General features: G+C 38.5%; 4 protein-coding genes across 7 annotated transcripts; 2 read left to right on the forward strand and 2 right to left on the reverse strand.

The window, feature by feature from the left end:
* Positions 1 to 655: 655 nt before the first annotated feature.
* Positions 656 to 9,337, reverse strand: LOC124643781 (ATP-dependent 6-phosphofructokinase). 3 transcript variants are annotated; one of them, XM_047182910.1, is made up of 15 exons: positions 9,191 to 9,337; positions 8,747 to 9,058; positions 8,358 to 8,562; positions 8,028 to 8,182; positions 7,225 to 7,333; positions 6,296 to 6,484; positions 5,762 to 5,905; positions 5,350 to 5,484; positions 4,740 to 4,903; positions 4,180 to 4,321; positions 3,261 to 3,443; positions 2,980 to 3,049; positions 2,530 to 2,754; positions 2,049 to 2,250; positions 656 to 1,816 (listed from the first exon to the last, which is right to left on the reverse strand). In XM_047182910.1, the coding sequence occupies exons 2-15, from the start codon at positions 9,028 to 9,030 to the stop codon at positions 1,675 to 1,677; spliced, it is 2,349 nt and encodes a 782-aa protein (XP_047038866.1). In that variant the 5' UTR covers positions 9,031 to 9,058; positions 9,191 to 9,337; the 3' UTR covers positions 656 to 1,674. The 3 variants fall into 3 exon arrangements, with proteins under 3 accessions (XP_047038866.1, XP_047039001.1, XP_047038945.1); XM_047183045.1 differs by lacking the exon at positions 7,225 to 7,333 and adding an exon at positions 7,530 to 7,638; XM_047182989.1 differs by lacking the exon at positions 7,225 to 7,333 and adding an exon at positions 7,740 to 7,848.
* A 209-nt stretch (positions 9,338 to 9,546) lies between these two features.
* LOC124644097 (potential E3 ubiquitin-protein ligase ariadne-2) lies at positions 9,547 to 12,949 on the forward strand. The gene is made up of 9 exons (XM_047183349.1): positions 9,547 to 9,691; positions 9,770 to 10,051; positions 10,125 to 10,371; positions 11,327 to 11,502; positions 11,617 to 11,802; positions 11,921 to 12,106; positions 12,198 to 12,314; positions 12,393 to 12,545; positions 12,631 to 12,949. The coding sequence occupies exons 2-9, from the start codon at positions 9,830 to 9,832 to the stop codon at positions 12,799 to 12,801; spliced, it is 1,458 nt and encodes a 485-aa protein (XP_047039305.1). The 5' UTR covers positions 9,547 to 9,691; positions 9,770 to 9,829; the 3' UTR covers positions 12,802 to 12,949.
* A 1,245-nt stretch (positions 12,950 to 14,194) lies between these two features.
* On the forward strand, positions 14,195 to 21,865 carry LOC124643710 (DNA-directed RNA polymerase II subunit RPB1). The gene is made up of 7 exons (XM_047182791.1): positions 14,195 to 14,309; positions 14,969 to 15,238; positions 15,319 to 15,625; positions 16,036 to 16,327; positions 16,410 to 19,837; positions 19,915 to 20,103; positions 20,281 to 21,865. The coding sequence occupies exons 1-7, from the start codon at positions 14,229 to 14,231 to the stop codon at positions 21,417 to 21,419; spliced, it is 5,706 nt and encodes a 1,901-aa protein (XP_047038747.1). The 5' UTR covers positions 14,195 to 14,228; the 3' UTR covers positions 21,420 to 21,865.
* LOC124643972 (acetylcholine receptor subunit beta-like 1) lies at positions 21,672 to 25,969 on the reverse strand. 2 transcript variants are annotated; one of them, XM_047183232.1, is made up of 9 exons: positions 25,894 to 25,969; positions 24,820 to 24,956; positions 24,414 to 24,568; positions 24,249 to 24,339; positions 23,820 to 24,167; positions 23,549 to 23,742; positions 23,298 to 23,456; positions 22,950 to 23,214; positions 21,672 to 22,785 (listed from the first exon to the last, which is right to left on the reverse strand). In XM_047183232.1, the coding sequence occupies exons 1-9, from the start codon at positions 25,952 to 25,954 to the stop codon at positions 22,621 to 22,623; spliced, it is 1,575 nt and encodes a 524-aa protein (XP_047039188.1). In that variant the 5' UTR covers positions 25,955 to 25,969; the 3' UTR covers positions 21,672 to 22,620. The 2 variants fall into 2 exon arrangements, with proteins under 2 accessions (XP_047039188.1, XP_047039109.1); XM_047183153.1 differs by having other exon boundaries at positions 22,950 to 23,193; positions 25,894 to 25,968.
* Positions 25,970 to 26,560: the final 591 nt, after the last annotated feature.

A 26,560-nucleotide genomic window follows, 5' to 3' on the forward strand; every position in this document is an offset into this window, starting at 1 on the left:
TGGTGATATTCTCGCTATCCAAACATAAAATAAATAAAATGTTTACTTTGTTTTCCAATCGTAGGGTAAAGACAGAACCTTACACTGTCAGGATCTTTAACAATTACATTATGGCTTCTACTTACAAACCTGCATTTTTATACCTTTGTATCTAGTGTAAATGGATGTTGTTGATTGGATTGACAAACCAATTCACCTACCTACTGGATAAATGCAGTAACTCACTTAATCAATACTTTTAAAATTATAAAATTGAAGAGAGAGCAGCGAGTCTACGCTAGACGAACCGAGCACGAGCGGAACCGAGAACGGCTCTGCTTGTGCTCCGCTATCCAAACATAAACACACACAGCATAAGCATCCAAACATAGACACAGCTTTAAGCAAATCCCTTTGTGTTCGTCAAAAACAACAACAGGTGGAACGCAGCTAAGCACGAACGAAATGCTCGCAGCGCGCTCATTAGGGGTTTGTAAGTTGGTCCACACTAGACGAATATTGTGTTCGGCTCGTGCTCCTCTCGTGCTCGGCTCTCCTAGCGTAGACGCAGCTTCAGAAATTACTGGTACAGTAGAGGTAGGCTACTTTTATCCACAGTGTAGTTCTCACGGGACGCAAGAGTAAATTAAGAATTAAATAAACACACAAAAAATAGGACAGTAAAGTTTATTAAAAAATTTCAAAATAAGTTTGCAACATTATCTTCATAATTATACATATATTTGCCATATCTTTAATATATTTTTGATTATATGGACAGCTTTATATGATTTTCTCATAAAATACTGTCAAACATACTAATATTTGTCTACCAATTTACGCTTATTGTCTAATATTATAAAATATAATCTCGGTTACAAAATACTTGATTGCCGATTATTATTAAATATAAATTTTGAAAGAAATATCCTTAATACAAAAATCTTTGTTTCTAAATAAATTATAAAAGTGAACCTATTAAAATAAATTAACACCTCTTTGCACAAAATAAACAGTCAGTCCACAGCAATGATGTAGCACTCTGTACTTTTATGTTCTTGTAATATTAGTTTATTGTATTGTAATAGCACAAACTTGCATAATCTATGTATGTCTATGTGTAACATAAGAATAAATCTCATTGTACTGTGGTAACTAACTGATAATAAATAAAGCATTTAAAATCACATAACAACGGTGGAAGTAAGAAAGCCCAAGCTAACGTACACATGTTAGAATCATTTGAGTGTCATGAATTTTATAACTATCCTACAAACTAAATGGCAGACTGTTAAAGTCGTCTTTTAAATTTAAAATAAAGTCTATAATCATTCCTAATACTTTTTTGAAATTAATCATAATTTATAAATAATTTCGAGCGTAAATTATGTGCCATTCGCTATATAGTTAATTAAACACTTGACTACTAGAGATTACCATAGTAACAACATCTATCAAAAAAAACATACCGGCCGAATTGAGAACCTCCTCCTTTTTGGGAAGTCGGTTAAAAATAATTTAAATTATGCACCATTGCAACATTTGATTTAAAAAAAGAATACAAAAGCACATAGACCAAGCAGGTCATAAATAAATAAATGTTGAATATAAACAACTTGGTGATGTACTTGGCGTTAACATTCAGATTGGATCATTTTGACTATCCGCTTTTTATGGACGCATAATGCGAAGTTTTTAGATAACATTTTCGGAGTCAATCTCTCCCTGTTCGACGGTCATGTACATGCCCTCTTCTTCGTAGGTCGACTCGTGCTTGGCCAAGATACGGAGCAGTGGGCGCAGCTTCATCCACCACTGCTGCTTTGGTATTCTTTGACTGTAACCATAAAGTTGAAATTTATAGACATACCAGTTAGGAGTGATGAAAAAAGTTATACATAAAAACAAATTGTTTTATACGCAAGTTGTAAATATTGAGAATAAAATTCACGCTTTCAGAAGCAAATAATATGCAATTTCCCTAAGAGCAGATGCAACTCATGAGTTGGGCAATAAAATCGAACAACTTAATGACCAAACAACTATAGTCGATTAAAAATATAACTTACGCAAAGTTAGTCTGTGCCTTCAAGTCCTCAAGGGGCGAGAACTTGTACTGTCTCTTGACGATGCCAAGCAGACAGGCGGAGTCGGGCGTGTTAGCGGGGCCCTTCTGGATAGTCTCGACTAGCCAGTGCAGACACTTGGCCGCCATCTTGGTTCCCATGTTACGGTCGAAAGGAGTCGGGGAACCTCCTTGTTGCATGTGACCTGTGATACAAAGATAGTTTGTAGATCTGTTATTTAAAAATATGTTTTCAATGCTTACTTATAACTTCTTCTTGAGCTTTGAAAAAACATTGGAAAATCGGATGTCTACAAAAGGACAACGCTAGATGTATAATATGTGGAAGTAGAAGTTTTTTTTGGGCCAAAAGGGCCTCTTTTTCCGGCATTCACTACTTGCCCAACTGGCCCATCTCTATCAACCTGGAATAACATTTCATCTTACCTACAATTTCAAACATTACGTAGTTCCTTGTTACTTACCAAGCACATTCATTCTAGCAGTAAACAGTCCCTTGCCCTCCTCGGAATAAAGGCGGTATATGAAGTCGGTGTTATAGTTATCGTTAGCTTTCTCATTACGGAGGATGAGACCGCGTTGAATGCCGCCCGTCATCTTAGACGCCATGTGGTACACGTCTTGTTGTAAGTCCTTGATAGAGAACTTCTCTTCGTAAATATATGCTGCGTCAGCTCCGCCGGCCAAACCTGGTAAGATCAATACAATTTAATTTATTTGTTTCGATTGGAAACTGACAATGAAGCGATAAGGATAATTAGGTAGGTACTGTAGACCGCACATCAGTGGTAACTTTCATGCACCTTAACTCAATAGTAATAAGTACGATTTCCCTATAAAATTGTTACCACTGACCTAAAGTTGACTGTACGTTGATATAAATGACGTAAAAAACAAAGGAGATCGAAGTTTACCTGCTAAAGTAGATAAGTAGCCGCAGTATCCTCCCATGGTCTCAATGACGAAGACACGGCGTTTCGTTCCCTGGGAAAAATAAACAAAGATAAATACTTATTTGTATTTTTGCGATTTTGGCCTCTCAAAAAATTGAAAGAACAGTAGAAGACTGATTGAAATATCGATAAAATAATTGAATATCATTTCGTTTACCCATATGTATAGGTAGTATAGATTTTTTTTTAATGGAAGCAATTGGTCCTGCAATTTCAAGGTAATTAAAACTTGGTATTCAAACCTGAGCAGATTGTCGGATCCTATCGCAGATCTCGGTGATCTCATTAAGGGCGGTGTCAGACCCCAGCGAGAAGTCTGTGCCGGGCACGTTGTTACTGATGGTGGATGGGATCACCACCAGTGGGATGCAGAACTCCGGGAATTGGGCGCGACCCTCGTAGATCTCTAGGCCAGCTTGGTATGCCTAGATAAATAAAAATGGTGAGCAAATGACTGGCTAAATTGATAGGTAGCTGAGGCCATAAAACAAGCAGACTGAAGCAAAGTAAATCTAGCTTAACGAGAAAAAACTATGATTATAGTTCGGCCATTCAGAGAATGCGTTCCTGACACGTCGCGATTGAACTGACGACGTAACTTTGCAATGGCGTTGCAGTTACGATAAAAATATTTTTGCTGGTTGTTTACCGTTTTAACAATTGAGGAGCATTAAAACAACATTATTATATCAATAATCAATGAATGTTATTACGTCGTCAGTTCAATCGCGACGTGTCAGGAACGCATTCTCTGAATGGCCGAACTATAATTCATCTTTTCTTCTATATTCAGTTCATTTAGAATTTGTGTATAATTAACAGCCATGTAGCACGGTCCGCGGATGATTGACTGATCATCTTGGTCATAACAAGTTCCAGCCGAAAATAGTACGATTTATACTAATCGCAGAGATGATCGTAGTTTTGCGATTGTAGTATCTGCTCATGGTTCATGTATTCAGAAACATAGTGAGTAGTTGGTCATCGTGATTTAATGCAGAGACGTAGACCATTGCCAGGCAGTAACATTCCTTAGCCTTATCTAACTATCGCTTAATGAAATGTTCCCCTCTATTTGTCATAACACATTAAACCATTCAATTTTCCGAAAACAATAGCACATACATCATGTATTTGTTAAGACTAGGTATAAAACCATACCTCGAATCCACCGATGATAAGCAGGCCTTGAATATTGAACTGTTTGATGCGAGCTGCTATTTCTGCCTTCTTGTCGCCGGGGAGGGTACGTTTGGTACCTAGGAAGGCACCTCCTTGGGCTACCCAACCGGTCACATCGGCCCTGAGTAATTATAGAAGTTTGTATGATTAAGGCCCACTTCTAAAAAAAATGTACCTTTTAGTAAATAATAAATAAATATGTAATAATAAATAAAGCTATATTTTCTAAAGCAATTATTGTTTCCAAAAAATATTAGATATAGGGTCACAATGTCTCGCATTAAAATACAGACAGTAGAATTTGAACTGTTTAGATATAAAGAAAGATATGAAACGTATTATTTGAATGTTAATTATGGTTAAAAAATTAACCAATTAAGACGAGAATCAGAGAGAACATAAGTTATTCTTTTGTTACAGGTGCTTTTTGTAACATTACTGAAGAGGCGCCAAAACTGAGAGTAGAATTATTATCGTGTAGAATATTACCTACACAGATTTATATAAGCATAAAACCTCATTATTCAAAAAACACTTACCACTCCATATTAACAATATTTCCGCTAATAAAACCTTCAACACCGTCATGAATGCCGAGCACGGTGTCTCCGCGGTAGATGCAGTTACGTACAAAGGAACGTACCGCCGCGTTCATACCGCATGCGGGGGCGCCTACATGCATCACTGCTAGGGTTAGACCCTCCTAAATATTCATAAAAATATATATATTTTTAAGAATGATTGTAACAAATGGATACCAATATCTTGGATTAAGAATAGTTTAAAAAAACAGCATTATATGTATCGTTAATCTGGAATAATCAAGTAAATCAGTCATCATCAGTAAATCTGGAATATAAGTAATCTGGAATAAGCAATAATGACCGAACAGTGATTTATTCAGTCACATGTATGCTGCATACTTTCAGTTTTCTTTAGGCATAGCCAAGAATGAATACATCGTGAAAAAGTCTGGATTACAATCAGGCGAAATTATTCCTCAAAATCTGAGGAGTGACTATTTCATTTTGCACCACAATTTAGGATAAGAATTTGTATTTTATTGCACTAATTTTGAGTTTTGATAAACAATCAGATCCGAGAGAAAGGGACTGTAAAAATCTGTTTAACAGAATAAATCATAATTACAGCAGGTTTGCCAGAAGCGTCGAAAGCCTCCTTGGGCGGCTTCAAGCGAGTCAACATCTTGTACGTCTCCAAGTTGCGTGCAAAACTGCGCCCGCGCAGTTGCACCGCCAGATCCCAGTTTTTATCAGCCATGGCCTACAATATTAAAGTTTTTAGGTGAAGTATAATTTAATTATGTGTTATTTACAATTAGAGTATGTTCAAAACATTTTTGAATAACCAGCTGCTTACGAGAAGAAGGGTGTTATAAGTTTGACGTGTCTGTCTGTCGGTCTGTCTGTGGCAACAGAGCTCCCGTACAGATGAAGCGATTTCAATAATTTTTTTTACAGCATAAATATTTACAAATTATACCTTCACATTATTTACATGATTAATTATCCTAAAACATATTTTTACATAGCGGCCTTACCTGTGCAACAGCCTTAGTACGTCTGACACACTCCATGAGCGGCAGTCGCACGGCTTGGTTGCCGTCCAGCGACACCACGCACGGCTCGGTCTCGGGGGACGCCTCCATCAGGGCCATCACTGCTTCGGCGCCCATACGACATCCCTGAGAACAGTACAGGCTATAAAGTATATTTCCTACTTTTCTTTCATATTTACATCGTCTGACGACTGCATGATGATTTATATCTTATTGCTGTACATCATCTGAGGTTCAATAGATTTATTTGAACAAGTAGACTTAGCTGGAGTTTATTATTAGACTTAGCTATTGACACTCACACGCGCATACGGTATAAGAGGGCGAGTCTATACCACTAACAACAAAAGTGTCCCGTGGGAACTACTCCACGCACCTGTATATAAAGTAGGTAGCCTAAGCCTTCCTCGATGAATGGGCTACTTTATAATATTAGTACAGCTATATGCTATAGGTATGAGAACAGGCCCAGAATCAAACACTACCCAACTTGCCCACAATAATTGCATATCTTACCAGGATCCTATCAAAAGCTGAGGGCGATCCTCCTCGCTGCACGTGACCCAACACAGTGATGCGCGTGTCCTGCTGAAGGTTTTCCACCACCACATTCTTCACCAGCTCCGCAGTGATCGGCTTACCTTCGCGATCTATGGCACCTTCCGCCACTATGATAATATTCAGACGCTGCCCCGATTTCCTTTCCTACATTAAAAATATCATATCAACATTTGTTAATTTTTAAATTAGGAATTATAAAAAAGTGTACTAAATACAAACACACAAAAAGCAATTACAATTAGGTTGGCATGCATGATTGATAACTAATTTAGTGATTGTGTAGGGATATCATGAGTGTGAATATGATTTCTGTATAGTATAGTGTGTGGTCTTCAGTGTGCCATATATCAAAGTTTGTGTAAGCTTAAATTAAAATAAACTTCACACATAGCCAAAGCGATACCAACGTCAATTCGATTTAAACAAATTACATTTCCAACCGCTGTAATAGCTGAAATAGATTTCAATTAGTCAATTGAGACTATCTATTTTCTCTTCTAAGAACATGATAGTTTATCATGAATATTGGTCCCTGCCTTGTAATATTCAATAACCATTTGGTTAATAGTAAGCAGTATGTATACTTTAGTATTTTGCTAGACTGAATTAGCAAATGCTAAAATCAAATGAATTAGTTGCAAGAGTTTAGTCAAATTAGTTTGACCTCTGGCTGATCTTGTACATTACTAACATGTACAAAGTTACATCACGATTTCTCAATACTGCAGTAATGATTATGACGCAAAGTTCACCTATACAATATTTTCATTTCACCATACACATTGATATTGAATCAGAAACCATTCCGCAAAAATAATACAAAAAAGCTGATATGATCATTGTGTGTTATCAATATACACTTGGATTCTATGTAGCCTGCATACCTGAGCCAATCGTTTGCAAAGCTTTTCGACCCAGTTATTGGGAACAGGGTCCTCGGGAATGAATACTTGATCTGCCTCGCTCGCCAGAGCGGCCACTAATGCCAGATAACTGCAACAACCAGTGCCCGAAATGCTTCATGCAAATGCTCCCAAGTCATACTCAACAAATGATGGATATCATGGAAAACATTTGGAATTTCATTATCATTATTTAGCCAATGGGTCTGCCAATTCGTTCTGATGAATGATTAAGAACCTTAATGATCAAGTGATCCTGCCCCTGTTGAAAAAAATTATATCCTTGCCTCAGCTATTTTCGCACACAATTTTTTATCCCAATTGCGAGGCGCTGGGTCTTCGCAAATAAAACTATAAGTAGCGTCCGTACAGAGTGCCGTGTAAACTGCAAGAAAACTAAAGGGATATTTGAATAATAGGATAAAAGTTAATGTAATGTTGTCGAGGACAATCTAACTGATGTGCGGAAAGGACATAAACATGTAGCCAAAGCTTGCCTGTTCTAATTTATCACAAAGTTTATCTCTCCAGTCAACAGATGGTGGAGCTTCAGGGATAAACACAAAATCCGCTTCAGATGCCAAAGAAGTGACCACAGCAAGGTATCTAAGTGAATAAACAACCATTAGAATCTTATCATGTTTCACTGAATTGGCACACATCCATTTATACTATTATTATTGTAGAAACATTTACCTGTGATCTGATGAAAGAAATATAATTACAATGTTGCTTACATAGTAGATATTTGTTATAACAAATTAAGAATAGTGAAGATTTCTTACCCGCAGTGCCTCCCCATGACCTCCATAATAAATGTTCTTTGATGGGAGTATGCTGTGCTTACAATAGCATCAATAGCTTCAATGATGCGATGTAAGGCTGAGTCTGTTCCTATTGTCATGTCTGTGCCGCAGAAATCATTGTCAATTGAGCCTACCTAGAAGACAAACATATTAGAATAAAATACAATTTATTTGTAGAATATTGTTGTTTACTGAAAAACCTTGATTTGGAATGAATAGATACTTTATCTATATTAAATACTATTTAAAAAGTAGGTCTTATTTTATAAAATTATTATTTATCTCTGCATTCATAAAATGAATAGTTACCATGCCAGCAATGTGGAGGTACTTGTACTTCTCCCTCTGATCTTTTGTAATCTTATTGTTTGCTAACAGCTCATCCAGTAAGCTGGACCATTCCTCTCTGAATAGATTGGCTCCAGTCAAGGAACCATCACCTCCAATCACTACCAGGTTGGTAATGCCACGAGTGACCAAGTTGTAGGCAGCTTTAAGGCGCCCTTCTCTCTTACTGTTTCAAACAGTCAAATATTATTATAAAAAGAAACATACTTCCAATTGATGAATAGAACATTGTTTGAATATTTGAAAGTATAAGATATTTACAAAATGCGTGTTATGTGTCTATTTGTTATTAATAATTTTTGGATTGGTTTATTAACACTAACAATAAATAGTAAATAAATAAAACCTACATGAACTCCATGCAACGAGCTGATCCAATAATAGTGCCACCTTTGTGAATGATCGAGCTGACAGAAGACCAGTTAGCCTCTTCTATGTTATCTCCTCCGTCCACCATGCCTTGATATCCTTCGCGAATGAAGTATACCTTGCACCCCAGATATATACCCATTCGTACCACCGAGCGCACGGCGGCATTCATACCCTGAGAGTCACCTCCGCTGGTAAACACTGCCAGGCCCTTCCCCTTGTGGGAACCGCGCCCGATAAACCTTTGAGTCGTCGCCGTTTCCATCGTTTATAAGTTCAACTTATCCCAACACCTACAAATAATAATAAAGCCATTTTAACTGATATTACATAACTTATCACATATATTTTAATACTATTCATGTCTTATAACTGCACTTAATACTTAATGTTTTTTTCCGGCTGTTAAATTAATATCTACGTACCCAAAAATAATATTTTATTCCCCGAATTCAAAATCCTCTACTTTATCAAGGTGACCTTTGGTGAATGACACAATGACAAGACAACTGTCATTGGTGTCAAATAAAAATATTCTTTGTTTTCAAGAAGAAAACGTACACAAATATTGTTGACATTATTTAAATTATTTATAAACCTCACAAAAACAGAAATGTAATTTAATAAAATAAAGGCAATTTCCTACGTTATTGAAATTTTGCTTTGTTCAATTCACACAATCAACAAGAACAGAACTCTATAGTTACAGCGCTATCTATATTTTTTCTATTCGAGTAAAATCGCCTAAATTAACGGGCTTTATCGATAACAGATCATCGAACTTTCTCGTACTCTATTTTAATCTTCAATGGAAAAAAAATAAAAGACAAGGAAAAAACGAAACGGTGTTGTATTAAAGTGCATACCATAATTTTAAGTTGTTGTTATTATTACTGTACAGAATCATTTGATTTCTTACTTAGCAAGTATGGGAATATTCTTCTTCAGTTTTATTAGAGTGTGAAATCCTTGGAATATTTACAAAATTGACATCAATTTTACAGTGTTTTCCGTCACCCTCGTTTCATCTTGAAATCCAGCAACCATACAATACAACCAACAAAATGTCTGCGGAATCTGATATGGAATATTCAGACAATGATGGGGACGACTATGATTACTATGGAGAGCAAGATGACTGTGACATGGAAGCTGTGGATCGAACTAAAACGGACCCAGAATATTTTTTATATACCTGCCTAAAGGTGGAAGAAGTTGAGAAATTGTTGAATGAATCGATAGAATTGCTCAGCAATAGCCTTCAGATAACGCCTTCACTGGCCAAGGTTTGTCATCAAATTGTGATTCGTAAATGTTATAAAACGACGAGATCAGTGTATAATATTGGTACGTTTGCAGGTGACTCTCCATGCATATGAATGGAATGCTCAAGAGATTATAAATAAGTATAAGGAGAATGCGAATGAGGTGTTGGTGTACAGCCGCGTGAAGTCACGCGCTCCCGTCGCGCAGGGGGGCTCCAGTCGCTCCAGCTGTGCTGTGTGTGCCAACACTCCACCCATACACAAGTACAGTGCCCTGGCTTGTGGCCATTACTTCTGCAATGACTGCTGGGCGATGCATTTTGAAGTGCAGATCATGCAAGGTAATATAAATACACAGATTAGTGAATTGTAGATAGTCTATTGACTTTGGGTGGGTAGGTAATATAGAACCAGAGTAATAGTCTGTTATTTATTTGATAAAATGTTGTGTTGTATTGAAGAAGCATAAGGTGCCCTTGACAGTAGTTTTTAAAGCGTATTGCTTAGGCAATTGTTGTCAATGTCATTGCCGTTTTATTCGCTACATGATATGATTTATTTCCAACATTCTGATATATACTAATTGTTAAAATAATGTGGCCATTTTACACTGTAGACGCAACACAGATTAGTAAAGACATGTTTAATAAAAAGTGTTATCAGTTATGAAAAAAACTCATTTGCTCTGTGGGTTACAAGGGTATGGTTATAAATTCATTTCAGGGTGACAGAAGCCCTGTGCCAAGTAGTACTATGATAAAAAGACTAGGTTGTATTTTGAAATTAATAAAGAAATATATTCTGCTTGCTTGCTACTTAAGATAAAAACAAGTCAAACAATCACATTAATTAAACACCCTGGGGGGCATCCCATTTATAAAATCGCACCCAACAGGATTTCTATGACATTAAAATTGAAGGCCTTTCTATAATTTTAATTGGTAATGTTTAGGATGAATGTTGATTATGTGTATGAACATATTTTCATATGAAGGTATAATAAATAAATTGTATATGAAAATATTGTTGAATAAGTAATTGAATGTTTTATGTAAGCTATAAACAAACTGGGTGTCTAAATCACAAATGTTATGAAAGAAGTAGGATGTAGACTGATTCATAAAACAATATTATTATTTAAGAAGATAGCAAGGTTGATAACGAGGCTTATTAGCTACTGGACTTTTACAGTAGTAAACACATTTTTCCTTATGACAAATTTTCCATCACTGTCCTCAAATTACATTGTTGCTTAAACTTAATAAATTGAGATTTAACAACTGTCACATATTTCAGGAGTTTCAAATACTATTCTGTGTATGGCACAGGACTGTGAACTGAGAGCACCTGAAGATTTTGTACTATCACATGTAACTAAGCCTGTATTGCGGGAGAGATACCAGCAATTTATGTTCAAGGATCATGTGAAATCACACCCTGAACTTAGGTTTTGCCCTGGCCCCAACTGTCAGGTTAGTATGTATTGAAAATGCAGAATTGTACATAGTACATATATGGTAAAATATTTACATGTGTGTATGTAGGTAAAATATGTTCAAATTCATAATTGAAATGGATTGTTGCAGTGGATATTTAGAGCTTGGACCCGTGAAGGCGCTCGTCGCGTTGAGTGCCAGGGCTGCGAGCTATTAACGTGCTTTTCTTGCGGGGCTCCACATCACGCACCTACTGACTGTCCCACAATTCGCCGCTGGCTCACTAAATGTGCTGATGATTCTGAAACAGCCAACTACATCAGTGCCCATACTAAGGTAAGGAATGAGTGATTAGGTTTATATTGAATATGAACTGGAGTTAATACAATATAAGTACTAATGATACATCCAGATACATATTTAAAGGTACACATATATATTTTGTTGCTTACAGGACTGCCCAAAGTGTCAGATCTGTATAGAGAAAAATGGAGGCTGTAATCACATGCAGTGTGGTGCATGCAGACATGATTTCTGCTGGGTGTGTCTGGGAGACTGGAAATCACATGGCTCCGAATATTACGAATGTAGTCGCTACAAAGAGGACCCTAACTTGTCCTCGGACAGCCAACATGCTCAAGTAAGCAGTCATGTAATTATACTTTGTGAATCTCTATGTATGCTATTGTACTGCTGGCACAATGCACTAATTTAAAATTTCAATTTTTAAGGCCAGGGAAGCTTTAAAGAAGTATTTGCATTACTATGAAAGATGGGAAAATCATGCTCGATCTCTAAAACTGGAAGAACAAACTTTAGCAAATTTAAAAAGTCGCATCAATCAAAAGGTAAGTTATCTATGATTGTAACAAAGTTATAACTTTTTGCTTTTGAGATTACAAATTAAAAATGTTCTTGGATTTTAGGTGATGGCTGGTGAAGGCACATGGATAGACTGGCAATATCTTTGGGATGCAGCAAAGTTACTGAAGAGGTGTAGATACACTTTGCAGTATACATATCCCTTTGCATATTATATGGATAATGGCCCTCGCAAAGAGTTATTTGAGTATCAGCAAGTAAGTGTAATTAATTGTTAGATGAAGAAATCCAATATTTGTGTTTTAATGTAACTTTAATTGAACCATAAAATTAATTTTCAAGGCGCAGTTAGAAGCTGAGATAGAAAACTTATCTTGGAAGGTGGAGCGGGCGGAAACGACTGATAGAGGTGATTTAGAAAACCAAATGGACATTGCGGAAAAAAGACGAACTACGTTACTCAAAGATTTTCTGGAATTCCATACCAATAACGCCTCAAGCAGTAAAGTATAATAATATCATCATGATCTTCAAGATTTGTCTTAAATAAATAGGTACTATATGTCAACACATTTGTATAATATTTGTGAAAGCTAGAATCTTTTTGTTCTGCCAAAGTATATTTATTAACATAACTTTGCAATAAAATAGTGATAATTAATAGTTTTTTTTTTTGTAACCCCATACCCAGTAAATTGGAAGAAAATTGCGATCGCCAAAAATCATATACGAGCGCAGCTGAATCAGCTGCCTTGAAGGGTTAGGATCATATATCATAGGTTATCGGAGGTTTCGTCCCCGACCCGACTATTTATTGTGCACCGCGGTTTCACCCGCATCCTGTAGGAACTACTGCCTATGTTCATCGGGGGTGATGTAGCAGATGCAGATGGGGTGATGTCCCAACAGATATTTTTCGAATTGGTCAAGTAACTTCGGAGCCAAAAAAACAACAAAATCATTCCATTTTAGGTGTATATTTGGTTTATATAAAGAGCTGAACCTATTGCAACGCATCGAAGGATCGATTGCACAGAGATGATTGATATCCTGTAGTATAGTCTGGCACAGAACAATTAGACCTATTATGTAGACAAGATACGCAACGCTGAAGAAAGAGATGGGCTATTGGCTACGTTTATCTACGGTGCGGATGTGATTTCCTCGTGACGCCTATGGTCACGGGCGCCTTACAGCATTTTAAATGGTCTATCGTGAACGCTTTGATTTAAAAATACCTTTGGAGTAAAAGTAAAAGTTTTATACAGGAATGAATTTTAAGCAGTGCGCAAAAAAAAAACTGGTGGTCCAGAATCGTTAACAGAACATATCTGCATCATCAGTAAAAAAAATTTTTTCATTCTTTTGTCCGCCCTAAAATCAGCAAAATATGGATACCAATTTATTCTTACGCGCGCCGAGCGGAGCTCCGTCAGTAAACCGGTTTCACGTTGCCGCCGTGCATACTATGACGACTGTGACCGTACTATAGGTTACAAAATAAACATCTTTCGATATCAATAACTTTTCTTTTTTGTACTAAAACACTACAAAATAAAAATATACGTATCTATAAAACTTATTAACTATAAGTTGACAAAGTTTGCGCACTGGATAAAATTCATTCCTGTATATAAATGTTATACATTTAATCTTAGTATGATTCGCGGATCCCCAGTCTATCTAAAATACAAAATAAGTGGAGCTAATATTTTAATAATGTACATATTTTAATCCAACCAATTATTTTAAAACTGAATGGGTTGAAAATTAATAATTTCTATAAATCGACTATATTCTGGGTGAAAGGGAGTCGATTATCGATATTTTTTTTCAAAAACATCGTGACTCTAGAGTGAATCCATAGACAAATGTGGGAAATCCCAGGTGTTGTGGTATAAAAACATGCATCAAAGTGCGCAACTCTAGTAGCCAACAAAATGGCTACCACGAATGACTCGAAGGCGCTTGTGCGCCAAGTAAAAAGAGTACAATTTGGTATATTATCTCCAGATGAAATCGTAAGTTACGTTTTCAAAACTCTTATTTAAGTAGTTTTCGTAAAATTAATTAATTTTCAGGAATTTGATGTATTTTGAGTATGATTCACGTCAGTTGTTAAAGTGGCACGCAGTTTGTGGTTGTGCATGCAGATATAAATGTGTTCTATGTTTCCTGTTGTAATCTCAATGTTGTTATTTAAACAGTGGCTATGTAGCATGTAGTTCTGATGTTGTTATTATATGCTAGATATATTTATTGAGATGTTTTCTGAACAATTACTTGATTGTTGCACAACAAAACAGATTGTTGTAGCCTACACTCCTCAATGGTCATCTACCAATTTCGTGGAATTGATTAGGATTATCCTAAGAAATTAGTAAGAAAAATAAGCATAATGTTGGCTAGATAGTTAATAAAAAAGCGTTGTTACCCTTTTAAACGAAAATTGCATTCTAAGTTCAGTATCAAGGCTATTGCAACTGATAGTCGAGATGGTGTGAAGCTCACACTATTGTAGTGCCTGTTTAATAAAGTCTGTGCATTATTGTTTCTTTATACAATCCCAGTGCTTTATGTATCTATTTGTGTTCATTTTATACAAAAATGTCATTAAATGCTATAGTATTACAACCTTGTTTTTCAATTACTTCAATAAAGTTGAATATTCCACTTTTAGCGACGGATGTCAGTCACAGAAGGGGGAATTCGTTTCCCCGAAACTATGGAGGGTGGCAGACCCAAGCTTGGCGGACTTATGGATCCGAGACAAGGGGTGATTGACAGAGCTTCCAGATGTCAAACTTGTGCTGGAAACATGACTGAGTGTCCTGGACACTTTGGACACATTGACTTAGCAAAACCAGTATTCCACATTGGTTTTATAACAAAAACAATAAAGATACTTAGATGTGTCTGTTTCTACTGTTCAAAGCTGCTCGTCAGCCCAGTAAGTTGTACTGTTTCTATAAAACTTTGTTGGATGTTATCATATAGTTCAGGGCTTACTGTCTTTGTTTTACGTTTTAGACTAACCCAAAGATAAAAGAAGTTGTGATGAAATCAAAAGGACAGCCTCGTAAGAGATTGACCTATGTATATGACTTATGTAAAGGCAAGAATATTTGTGAGGGTGGTGAGGATATGGATATAGGTAAAGAAGGAGAAGAAGGCAAAAGAGGCTCAGGGCACGGTGGTTGTGGTCACTACCAGCCATCCATCAGAAGACAAGGTCTTGATCTGACAGCTGAGTGGAAACACGCTAATGAAGACACTCAGGAAAAGAAAATAATAATCACTGCAGAAAGAGTTTGGGAAATCCTCAAACATATCACAGGTATTGAAAAACAAGCAATTAATACACAAAGGAAATGCATGACATGTACTTACATGTTCACACTTATCTTTCTTAGTCACTGGGTGATTGATATAGGTACTTGATAAATACAGATAATTTTAATAACTTCATTGATTTCACATTTTGTATATTTCTTGTGTAACTAGCTGTTTCCCACAGTTTCGCCTGCAACCTTTGGTAATTACTTACCATACCCCGATAAAATATAGCCTAAGTATATCACCCACATATGGCGTTTCCCAAAGAATTTTGGTCAGTAGTTTTCGAGCCTAAAAACAAAAAAACCTTAACCTCTTAATAAGATTTCTTTACAAGGACATACATGCATACACGTCTTATTTATTTGTCATAGTTGGAATCTCTGTTAATATAGACTTTTTGATTTGTAGATGAAGAGTCCTTTATACTGGGTATGGACCCTAAATTCGCAAGACCTGACTGGATGATAGTGACAGTTCTGCCAGTACCACCACTGTCAGTGAGACCAGCTGTAGTGATGTTTGGCTCAGCCAAGAACCAGGATGACTTGACACACAAACTTGCTGACATAATCAAAGCAAACAATGAGCTGATGAGGAATGAACAGTCTGGTGCAGCAGCTCACGTGCTTGCCGAAAACATAAGACTGCTACAGTTTCATGTAGCCACATTTGTAGATAATGATATGCCTGGAATGCCTAAGTAAGTATCATTACTCATTAGGAATTATTGATTGTTTTCCTTCCTTTACACTTACTTATGTCATGTATTATTATTTTTTTAGAGCTATGCAGAAATCAGGAAAACCTCTCAAAGCTATAAAGGCACGTCTAAAAGGAAAAGAAGGGAGAATTCGAGGAAATCTCATGGGAAAACGAGTCGATTTCTCTGCGCGTACTGTCATCACGCCTGATCCGAACTTGCGTATTGACCAAGTAGGAGTACCTAGATCCATTGCACAAAACTTGACATTCCCTGAACTTGTAACACCTTTCAATATTGACAGAATGCAGGAACTTGTACGCAGGGGCAATGCACAGTATCCTGGCGCTAAATATATTGTTCGCGATAATGGAGAAAGAATAGACTTAAGATTTCACCCAAAGCCATCCGATCTGCATTTACAACATGGTTACAAAGTTGAACGTCACTTGAGGGATGACGATCTTGTTATTTTCAACCGACAACCGACACTTCACAAGATGAGTATGATGGGTCACAGAGTAAAAGTATTGCCATGGTCGACATTCCGTATGAATTTAAGTTGCACCTCTCCCTATAACGCCGATTTCGACGGTGACGAAATGAATCTGCATGTACCACAATCAATGGAAACAAGGGCAGAGGTTGAAAATATCCACATAACGCCAAGGCAAATTATTACTCCCCAAGCAAATAAACCCGTCATGGGTATTGTGCAGGACACATTGACAGCTGTAAGGAAAATGACTAAGCGTGACGTGTTCCTCACGAAAGAACAAGTAATGAATCTTCTAATGTTCTTACCTACATGGGATGGTAAAATCCCTCAGCCTTGCATTTTGAAACCACAGCCACTGTGGACTGGTAAACAAATTTTCACTCTGATTATTCCGGGTCCAGTAAACATGATTCGAACTCATTCCACACATCCTGATGAAGAAGATGATGGTCCATATAAGTGGATCTCTCCTGGAGATACTAAGGTTGTTGTAGAACATGGTGAATTGCTCATGGGCATCTTGTGTAAAAAGTCACTTGGTGCTTCAGCAGGTTCCTTGCTACATATTTGCATGTTGGAACTGGGTCATGAGACAGCAGGTCGCTTCTACGGTAACATTCAAACTGTAATCAACAACTGGCTACTGCTAGAAGGTCACTCTATCGGTATCGGCGACACCATTGCCGATCCTCAGACTTATCAAGAAATTCAGCGCGCCATCGTGAAAGCCAAAGAGGATGTCATAGAAGTCATTCAAAAAGCTCACAACATGGAGCTGGAACCTACTCCCGGTAACACTCTCAGACAGACATTCGAAAATCAAGTGAATCGTATTCTAAACGACGCTCGTGACAAAACTGGTGGATCAGCTAAGAAATCTCTCACTGAGTACAATAACCTAAAGGCTATGGTGGTAGCTGGTTCTAAGGGTTCCAACATTAATATTTCCCAGGTTATTGCTTGTGTAGGGCAACAGAACGTTGAAGGTAAACGTATTCCGTTTGGATTCCGTAAAAGAACATTGCCGCATTTCATCAAAGACGATTACGGTCCCGAGTCTAGAGGTTTCGTAGAAAACTCGTATCTTGCCGGTCTTACTCCATCTGAATTCTATTTCCACGCTATGGGAGGTCGTGAAGGTCTTATTGATACTGCCGTAAAGACCGCTGAGACTGGATACATCCAGCGTCGTCTGATAAAGGCTATGGAGTCTGTAATGGTTCACTACGATGGTACTGTCCGTAATTCTGTGGGACAACTCATTCAGTTGAGGTATGGTGAAGATGGGCTGGCTGGAGAAACAGTAGAGTTCCAGAATTTGCCTACTGTCAAGTTATCTAACAAGGCATTTGAAAAGAAATTCAAGTTCGATCCCTCAAATGAAAGGTATTTGAAGAGGATCTTCAGTGAGGACATAATAAAGGAGTTGACAGAATCTGGTTATGTCATAAGTGATCTTGAGAGTGAATGGGAACAACTTTGCAAGGACAGAGAAGTATTGCGGCAAATTTTCCCAAGTGGTGAATCTAAAGTTGTATTGCCTTGCAATTTCAAGAGAATGATTTGGAATGCACAAAAGACTTTCCATATAAACAAAAGAATGCCTACAGATCTGAGCCCCATTAAGGTTATTTCAGGTGTTAAAGATCTACTGAAAAAGTGCGTTATTGTAGCGGGTGAGGATCGGCTGTCAAAGCAAGCTAATGAAAACGCTACTTTACTATTCCAATGTTTGGTGCGCTCTACGCTTTGCACCAAGTTTGTATCTGAAGAATACAGACTGTCAACAGTTGCTTTTGAGTGGTTGATTGGAGAAATCGAAACCCGATTCCAGCAAGCGCAGGTGAACCCCGGCGAGATGGTGGGCGCCCTGGCCGCGCAGTCTCTGGGTGAACCCGCCACGCAGATGACACTGAACACTTTCCATTTCGCCGGTGTGTCGTCCAAAAACGTAACACTCGGTGTGCCACGTCTTAAGGAAATTATCAACATCTCTAAGAAACCTAAAGCTCCATCTCTAACGGTGTTCTTGACTGGAGGAGCGGCTAGAGATGCTGAGAAGGCTAAGAACGTGTTATGTAGACTGGAACACACTACATTGCGTAAGGTGACTGCGAACACGGCTATTTACTACGACCCTGACCCGCAAAACACTGTTATAGCTGAAGATCAAGAATTTGTTAATGTTTACTATGAAATGCCTGACTTTGACCCAACAAAGATTTCTCCGTGGCTGCTGCGTATTGAATTAGATCGCAAGAGGATGACGGACAAAAAACTGACTATGGAACAGATTGCTGAAAAGATAAATGCTGGTTTTGGAGACGATTTGAATTGTATCTTCAACGACGACAACGCTGAGAAGCTTGTTCTTCGTATTAGGATTATGAATAATGAAGAAAGTAAATTCCAAGACAATGACGAAGAAACAGTTGACAAAATGGAAGATGACATGTTCTTGAGATGTATTGAAGCTAACATGTTATCTGACATGACACTACAGGGTATTGAGGCTATAGCCAAGGTGTACATGCATTTGCCACAGACTGAAGCTAAGAAACGTATCATAATCACAGAACAAGGAGAATTTAAGGCTATTGCTGAATGGTTATTGGAAACTGATGGTACTTCGCTAATGAAAGTACTCTCTGAAAGAGATGTCGATCCTATCAGGACATTCAGTAACGACATTTGTGAAATATTCCAAGTACTGGGTATCGAGGCTGTGCGTAAGTCAGTCGAGAAGGAAATGAATGCTGTGTTGCAGTTCTACGGTCTATACGTGAACTATCGTCATCTTGCTTTGCTTTGTGACGTCATGACGGCCAAAGGTCATCTCATGGCTATTACTCGTCACGGTATCAACAGACAAGACACTGGTGCGCTGATGAGATGCTCATTCGAAGAAACTGTCGACGTGTTGCTGGATGCCGCCAGTCACGCTGAAGTAGATCCAATGAGAGGCGTGTCCGAAAATATTATTATGGGCCAACTGCCTAGAATGGGAACTGGTATGTACTACTATTACCCGGATGCCATAGTTTTTACTATATTATGAAATATTGAAATCATGGTCTTTTATTTTTAGGTTGTTTCGATTTGCTACTTGACGCGGAAAAATGTAAACTGGGTATGGAGATGGGTGGTCTCGGTGTGGGAGGAGTCGGCGGCGGCATGTACTTCGGAGTCGGCACTCCATCCATGACACCCTTGATGACTCCATGGTCGACACAGAACACTCCTGGATATGGAAGCAGTGCATGGTCTCCAGGCCAAGGTAAGAATTACATAATATGATTATATGACTGAATATAGTATGTATTTAGTTTCTTATTTGTTCCTCCATAGGAAGCTAATTATGGCAGAGGCAACTTAAAAAGAGAATTTCCTAAGTAAAACATCTAGCTGAAATGTCTAAAGTATATTCTGACGTGGTGTGGTATTTTGTTAACAGTGGGAAGCAGCATGACGCCAGGCGGCCCATCATTCTCGCCATCGGGCGCGTCGGACGCGTCGGGTCTGTCTCCGGCGTACAGCGCGTGGTCGCCGCAGCCGGGCTCGCCGGGGTCGCCGGGGCCGCCGCTGTCGCCCTACACGTCGCCGGCCGGCGCCTCGCCCTCGTACTCGCCCACCAGCCCCGTGTACGCGCCCGCGTCGCCCAGCCTCACGCCCACGTCGCCGCACTATTCGCCCACCAGCCCGTCGTATTCGCCGACGTCACCGAACTATTCGCCGACCTCGCCGATATATTCTCCTACATCGCCGAGCTACTCCCCTACATCGCCTGGCTATTCGCCCACGTCGCCCTCTTATTCTCCTACGTCACCGAGCTACTCGCCTACTTCTCCAAGTTATTCTCCGACGAGCCCTGCGTATTCACCGACATCGCCGAGCTATTCGCCGACGTCTCCTAGCTACTCGCCAACGAGTCCGTCGTACTCTCCGACTAGTCCGTCGTACTCCCCTACCAGTCCCGCGTACTCGCCGACGTCGCCGGGCTATTCGCCATCTTCGCCGAGCTACTCTCCGACTAGTCCTGTTTACAGTCCCGCATCTCCAAGTTACTCACCGTCTTCACCAAATTATACGCCAACATCTCCGGCTTATTCTCCTGCAAGTCCTTCATACTCACCGACCTCACCAGCGTATTCCCCGACTTCACCCAGTTATTCGCCATCTTCGCCTAAATATTCACCATCTCCCAACTATTCTCCGACGTCACCGTCAGTCGCTGGCAGGAGTCCTACATACTCTCCCACAAGTCCCCAATATTCTCCTACAAGTCCGCAGTACTCCCCGACGAGCCCGGCATATTCTCCCTCGTCTCCACAACACCCAGGAAGCACACGTTACTCGCCATCATCACCAAATTATTCACCGTCTTCTCCAAATTATTCTCCATCCTCGCCAGGATACTCACCGTCTTCGACAAAGTATTCACCGACGTCTCCGACGTACACCCCAACTTCCCCCAACTATTCACCATCATCCCCCGCATACTCCCCGACCGGTTCGGGAGGACCGACTACATATTCTCCAACGTCTCCTACATATTCTCCTACTTCACCTAATTATGACGACAGCGACGATTAGTTTGATAAGTATGTTTTTTAATTTCTATTCTATGTTCACACCCATTTTTATTAAAATACAATTTGTAAATATGAACTTCCCTATTAAAACGGGGAAACAAAAAAGTAAAAAAAAAAACATGTAATTTAAGGTTAGTATGTAAAATAGTTACATAAGTTTATATATATCAAGCATATAATGTTTCAAGATTATATTTTTCTGACAATTTCATAAAAGTTGAAATCAAAATTCACATTATGAAATGTGTATTTTTGTTGTGGCACTTTAGTATTTGTTGTTAATATGCCATTACAATGCGCTTGATTAAATTGACTGGAAGTTAGTAAAATAGTCTCATTTGATGCAAATTTAGTGTAAGTTCCGCCAATATGGTGATTATAGTAATATGTTATTACAAAACTTTTCGTTAAGCATTTTGTGGTGGAAAAATAAACGTACATTATTTATTTGTCGAACTTTTATTTTATTAATACTGACCCAGTTTATCAATATACGTACTACAATTATCCTAAGAATCTCAAATTGTAAACAGTCAAGTAAAAAACTAATAACACTTGGGGCATCGAAAAGTAGTGGGGTTTACAAGAGATTATCTAATTACACTTAAGGAAGACACGAAAGAAAAATAATGTGATATTCCAAATCGATATTATGAACAAAAAAAAAAACGTTTACATACCTACTATCTACAATACTATAGGTACATTATATCTTAGGACAATTACAAAATACAAACCATTATCTATTGTGCTTTTATAAATCTCGAACACAGCCATTTTATATATTAATATTACTTACGTACTAAGCCAGATAGTTAAAATTAATTAAGTATTAAAATTTTATTATCATTAGGAAGTTTGGCGCAAAACAAACTTCACTATAATAAATCGGCAGACTATACCAATAGGTGTCAACTCAGATTCCTTACGAGTGCGAGGTGAGTTGTTGACGATTACGTCCGTCACTGATAACATGATCATTTACACTTTTGACTTTCTTATGTCATACCAATTTTCTCTTGTGTTGGTAATTTTTTTGAAATGTTTGTTTATTATGTATATTGTTTAGGTGTGACACAGAGGGCCAAAAGATGGGTTTGTAAGCCAAAGATTAATTACTAGAAAAAATACAAATAAATAACTACTGAGTATTATGGAAGCCGTCTTGACGCAATTCTGTTTGTACTTAAAACTAAGTTGATTTATTTCCCTCGATATATTTCTATGATACGATCCTGATCGACGTACTCGAAGATGTGAGGCGCGTCCATGAGGATGCCAACAGTGCCCGCTGTGGTCACGATGAAGAAAATGTACAGCTGCAGCCTGTCGATCACCATTGCCACGTATTTCCAATCTTCACGGGTCTGTCAATAAAAAAAATAGTTAAATGTTTGGTTTCAGAAAAGTTATCCTGACTGATAAGAACCTAGTGAACCAAATACTTAAATAATACCTACACTATTTGGTTATTTTGAATTTAGTATTCAGTATCATATAAAATAATTTATTTTTCAGACAACTAACTGACCTGAATATAAAGATCTTCGTTACGTAAGTGTTCGGCGATGAATTCTACTGCTTCTGTGGCCTTCGCTGCTTCTGGCGACAGCAGTAGAGAGTCGGAGCTCTCCGACTCCCGCCGCTCCCCTCCGAGGCCCAGCCCGCCGAGTGCACCGAGTCCTCCCAGGGCACCGACCTCGCCGCCGCCCGCCGCTCGGTTTATCTTGCAGTTCGGATGGTGCAGGTCCGACATCTCCATCGCCTCCATTTTGCTTTGTTTTGCACCAATCGCACTAAGAAGTTAGTACATTCACAGGGTTCACAGGTTAGAGAGGGGTGACTAGCATCTACGGAATGCTATTGTCAGCAAACGTACCTGATGTGTTTAGGCAAGTCGTGCGGAGCGGCTGCATGCGGCGGGGCACCCATGCCGGGCATCTCCATCATCCACCGTAGTCTCGTCTTACGCGGACGGCGCATGAGCAGTCCTGTTGGCAAGTAGTGCAGGAAGACACTTCGGATCCAAAGCGGCATTCTGTTCAACAGACAGTTTAAAGGTATGTTTGATTACTCAATAATTAAAACTTACCCCACGTTAAGAATTTAGTTTTGTTTTAGTTTACATACCTGTGTGTTCTTGGCCCTCTGAAATTCCAGTTGATGATGATGACGGTTACTAGAATACTGACGGTGTTCATGATAAATGTGAAGAGTAGATACTTAGCGATAAGCGGTAATACAAGGGAGGTCGGTGGAAGAATCTTTGACACCAGTAGCAGGAACACAACCAGTGACAGCAAAATGCTGATACCCAATGTCACCTACAACAAATAACAAAGTTGAATACTTGAGGTTAGTTGTGGACACCCTTGGAATATGAAACATTGTGCTGTCTTACCTTTTCACCAGCTTCAGCAGGCAAATAGAATACCAAGACACACAGGAACGAAATTAGTACTGTTGGCAGGATCAAGTTCACAGTGTAAAAGAGAGTCTTTCTTCGAATTATGATGTAGAATGTAATATCTGTTTCAGTAGGATGGTTTCCTTCATAAATATTTAGGTACGCTGGTACTTCAATGATGTCCCACGTTCCTGACTTCCAATAATCAGACAGATCTACAAAGTTTTTGTTGTTGTATAAGGCGAGAGATACTTGATCGCCATTGAACGTCCATGATCCAAATTTCATGATGCATGTTTGTTGATCGAATGGGAAATATGTGACATCAATCGTGCAGGAGCTCTGAAAAATAAAAAAATATACTTCAAACAAGTGTGGGACACATTCGGCATATAGGTTTGGTAAAGCAATTTAAATAATGACCTGATAAATGGCGGGAGGTACCCACAGAACTTCTCCGTTGGGGTAAATAAGGACGTTTGATTTGTATCGCACCTCATAGTTACCGTCAGCGCTGCAACAAAAGACGTCACATTAGCATCGAAAAAAGATCAAAAATATAAAAAATAAATAGGGGTGAATACTAACTTGTTGAACAGTACTATGTCAGGTTTCCACACCTTGTCGGGCGGCAGGCGCAGTACGCCAATGCCCCCGTAGTCAGCTTCATCCCACATCAGCTGATAGTCCATCCATACTAACCGAAGCCACACGTTTGATTTCATAATCTGATTTTTCTCGTTCTGTAACAGATATGGTTTTTTAGTACAAGTCGCGTGGTCTCACGTTTGGACTGAAAAGTTGCTAAACTTGTGGATTGTTATGAAACTTTCTTATAATATATATAAAAATCACAGTTGGTAAGAAAATATGTCAAAATCTGTTTATACCTAGTCGTTTTCTATTACAGAGTTCTTTCTATACGAGTGGATTTTCCGCTCGGAAAATCTACCAGTGTGAAAATGCAAAAGGAAATTGACAATAGAATACGTACAACATTAATAAGTTGTACAAAAGCCAGTCCGAAGCGCACGTCGACCTTCTGTGTCATGTTTTGTACTGGGCGGATGAGTTTGTTGTAGCCACGGAACAAGTCGCGGACCAGACGCTCCTCGTCTTCGGAACACCATCCTGGAATAAGGAGGTATATACTTATTCTAGTAAGTATATTCATTAATCTATTTCCGATATAACACCTATTAGATGAGTTAAAATAAATCTGTTCACTAAAGTGACTTCCTGTGCTTTTTCGAAGTTAACTCACACGGAAAAAGCTGGAAAATGGGTAGTTTCCCGCACCTTACAACAAGTATATACTACAAAGATACTCGTGGTTGATATAGGTATACTAATAATTATCAGTGTTGTTTACACAATGCATAAACAATCTGAACTTATATGAAGAAAATAAGGTAATCAAGTCAATTATTTAGGTTCACTATTGTTCGGACGTCGTTAAGAAGCATATGCTGATTTCATGAGCTGTAAATTAAATGACAAGTCAGACTATCCCCTATGCTCAAAATATTTATATTTGTGTATAAGGAAATAATTATTGCACTAGTTATTTTCTTAAATAATAATGATTAAGTAGTAACGTGTAAGCTAAGCATCCGTAGCCGAGATGCTGCTGCGACGGCAGATCAATAAAGAGCCAACCGGGAGATAATGTTGTTTAGGAACACACTTCTCGAACATTTTCTGATCCGTATTATCATTAATTTATAATAAAATGAGAGGCCCTTGTTAAAATAACCATAATTATTTTAATTTCATATGGTTTAACGATTAAATTGTCAAAAAGCTCAGCATACGTTGAAATGCTGAAAAAGATACATTTAAAAGAAACAGCACTTTTCTATGTAATTCCATATTAATACAGTTATGTATTAGTATATAATGTGTACGTAATATATATGTAATTTGTTTATATGCAACTGTATTTACATGGTTGGCCGGTAGTACATCTTTCATGAGATAAAAAGCAGAGTAAAAGTGCTGAAATGTGGAGCTTGGTTTAATTGTGATGGGGTGTTTGTGTGTTGATATTGTTTATGATGTGTAGTACCTGAGTAGAGGAGTGTGAGTATCGCGACGAGCAGCAGACAGGCGCGCGCCCCGGCCGACATGGCGGCGCGTACTGCCGCACGGCGCAGCCCGACACACCCCGCGACGCTCCCGAGTCCTCCCGGACCGCCCGCCCAACCGCCCGAAGCACTAATGCATGCTGCACTTATATCTGCACATTATTGCTAATTTCCTATTCCATTAGCTGAATTTCAGTCACCTATGTATACCTATTGTACTCGAAAAAAACTGACATGCTTTCTAAAGCATGTCAGTTTTTTCGTTTTTCGTTCTTCGTCATATTCTTTTAAAAAATACGCTACCTTTTCCATTAAGGTGGGGTTTTATCTTCAGGCAAGAGATTCAGTAAGGTATTTGTCTTGGTAAAAAGTTTTCCGTCGAAAAAAAAAATGAATATTGGTACAAAAGTCTAGTGGTATTACTGTCATCTGAATCATATCTTATGAAGTTTATTTTATTTGCCAAACGGACAGTTACATTAGTTTAAAGGTGTATCTGCCCTGTATATATAAGCACCTTGTACATACTTACCTATGTAAGGTGAATGTTTCATAAGTTTCAGGAGCTCTATTTTACGTGTGGTGTAGGTAGGTGGCTTTTGTAGAAATTAGCTAGTGATGTGCGCATGTGCAGTTATCCCGCGGGAT

The sequence above is a fragment of the Helicoverpa zea genome, chromosome 1 (assembly GCF_022581195.2).
Source record: "Helicoverpa zea isolate HzStark_Cry1AcR chromosome 1, ilHelZeax1.1, whole genome shotgun sequence".
Lineage (NCBI taxonomy): Eukaryota > Metazoa > Arthropoda > Insecta > Lepidoptera > Noctuidae > Helicoverpa > Helicoverpa zea.

Coding starts and splice junctions, on each gene's coding strand:
- LOC124643972 (XM_047183232.1), bottom strand. CDS start 25,954: ATGTCGGCCGGGGCGCGCGCCTGTCTGCTGCTCGTCGCGATACTCACA. Junction 24,569..24,819: donor TTGTACAACTTATTAATGTT/GTACGTATTCTA, acceptor TATCTGTTACAG/AACGAGAAAAATCAGATTAT. Junction 23,743..23,819: donor CTGCTGAAGCTGGTGAAAAG/GTAAGACAGCAC, acceptor TATTTGTTGTAG/GTGACATTGGGTATCAGCAT.
- LOC124643781 (XM_047182910.1), bottom strand. CDS start 9,030: ATGGAAACGGCGACGACTCAAAGGTTTATCGGGCGCGGTTCCCACAAG. Junction 5,906..6,295: donor CAGCTTTTGATAGGATCCTG/GTAAGATATGCA, acceptor TACTGTTCTCAG/GGATGTCGTATGGGCGCCGA. Junction 5,485..5,761: donor GTACTAAGGCTGTTGCACAG/GTAAGGCCGCTA, acceptor TTAATATTGTAG/GCCATGGCTGATAAAAACTG.
- LOC124643710 (XM_047182791.1), top strand. CDS start 14,229: ATGGCTACCACGAATGACTCGAAGGCGCTTGTGCGCCAAGTAAAAAGA. Junction 14,310..14,968: donor TATTATCTCCAGATGAAATC/GTAAGTTACGTT, acceptor TTCCACTTTTAG/CGACGGATGTCAGTCACAGA. Junction 20,104..20,280: donor TGCATGGTCTCCAGGCCAAG/GTAAGAATTACA, acceptor TTTTGTTAACAG/TGGGAAGCAGCATGACGCCA.
- LOC124644097 (XM_047183349.1), top strand. CDS start 9,830: ATGTCTGCGGAATCTGATATGGAATATTCAGACAATGATGGGGACGAC. Junction 11,803..11,920: donor ACATCAGTGCCCATACTAAG/GTAAGGAATGAG, acceptor TGTTGCTTACAG/GACTGCCCAAAGTGTCAGAT. Junction 12,315..12,392: donor AAAGTCGCATCAATCAAAAG/GTAAGTTATCTA, acceptor CTTGGATTTTAG/GTGATGGCTGGTGAAGGCAC.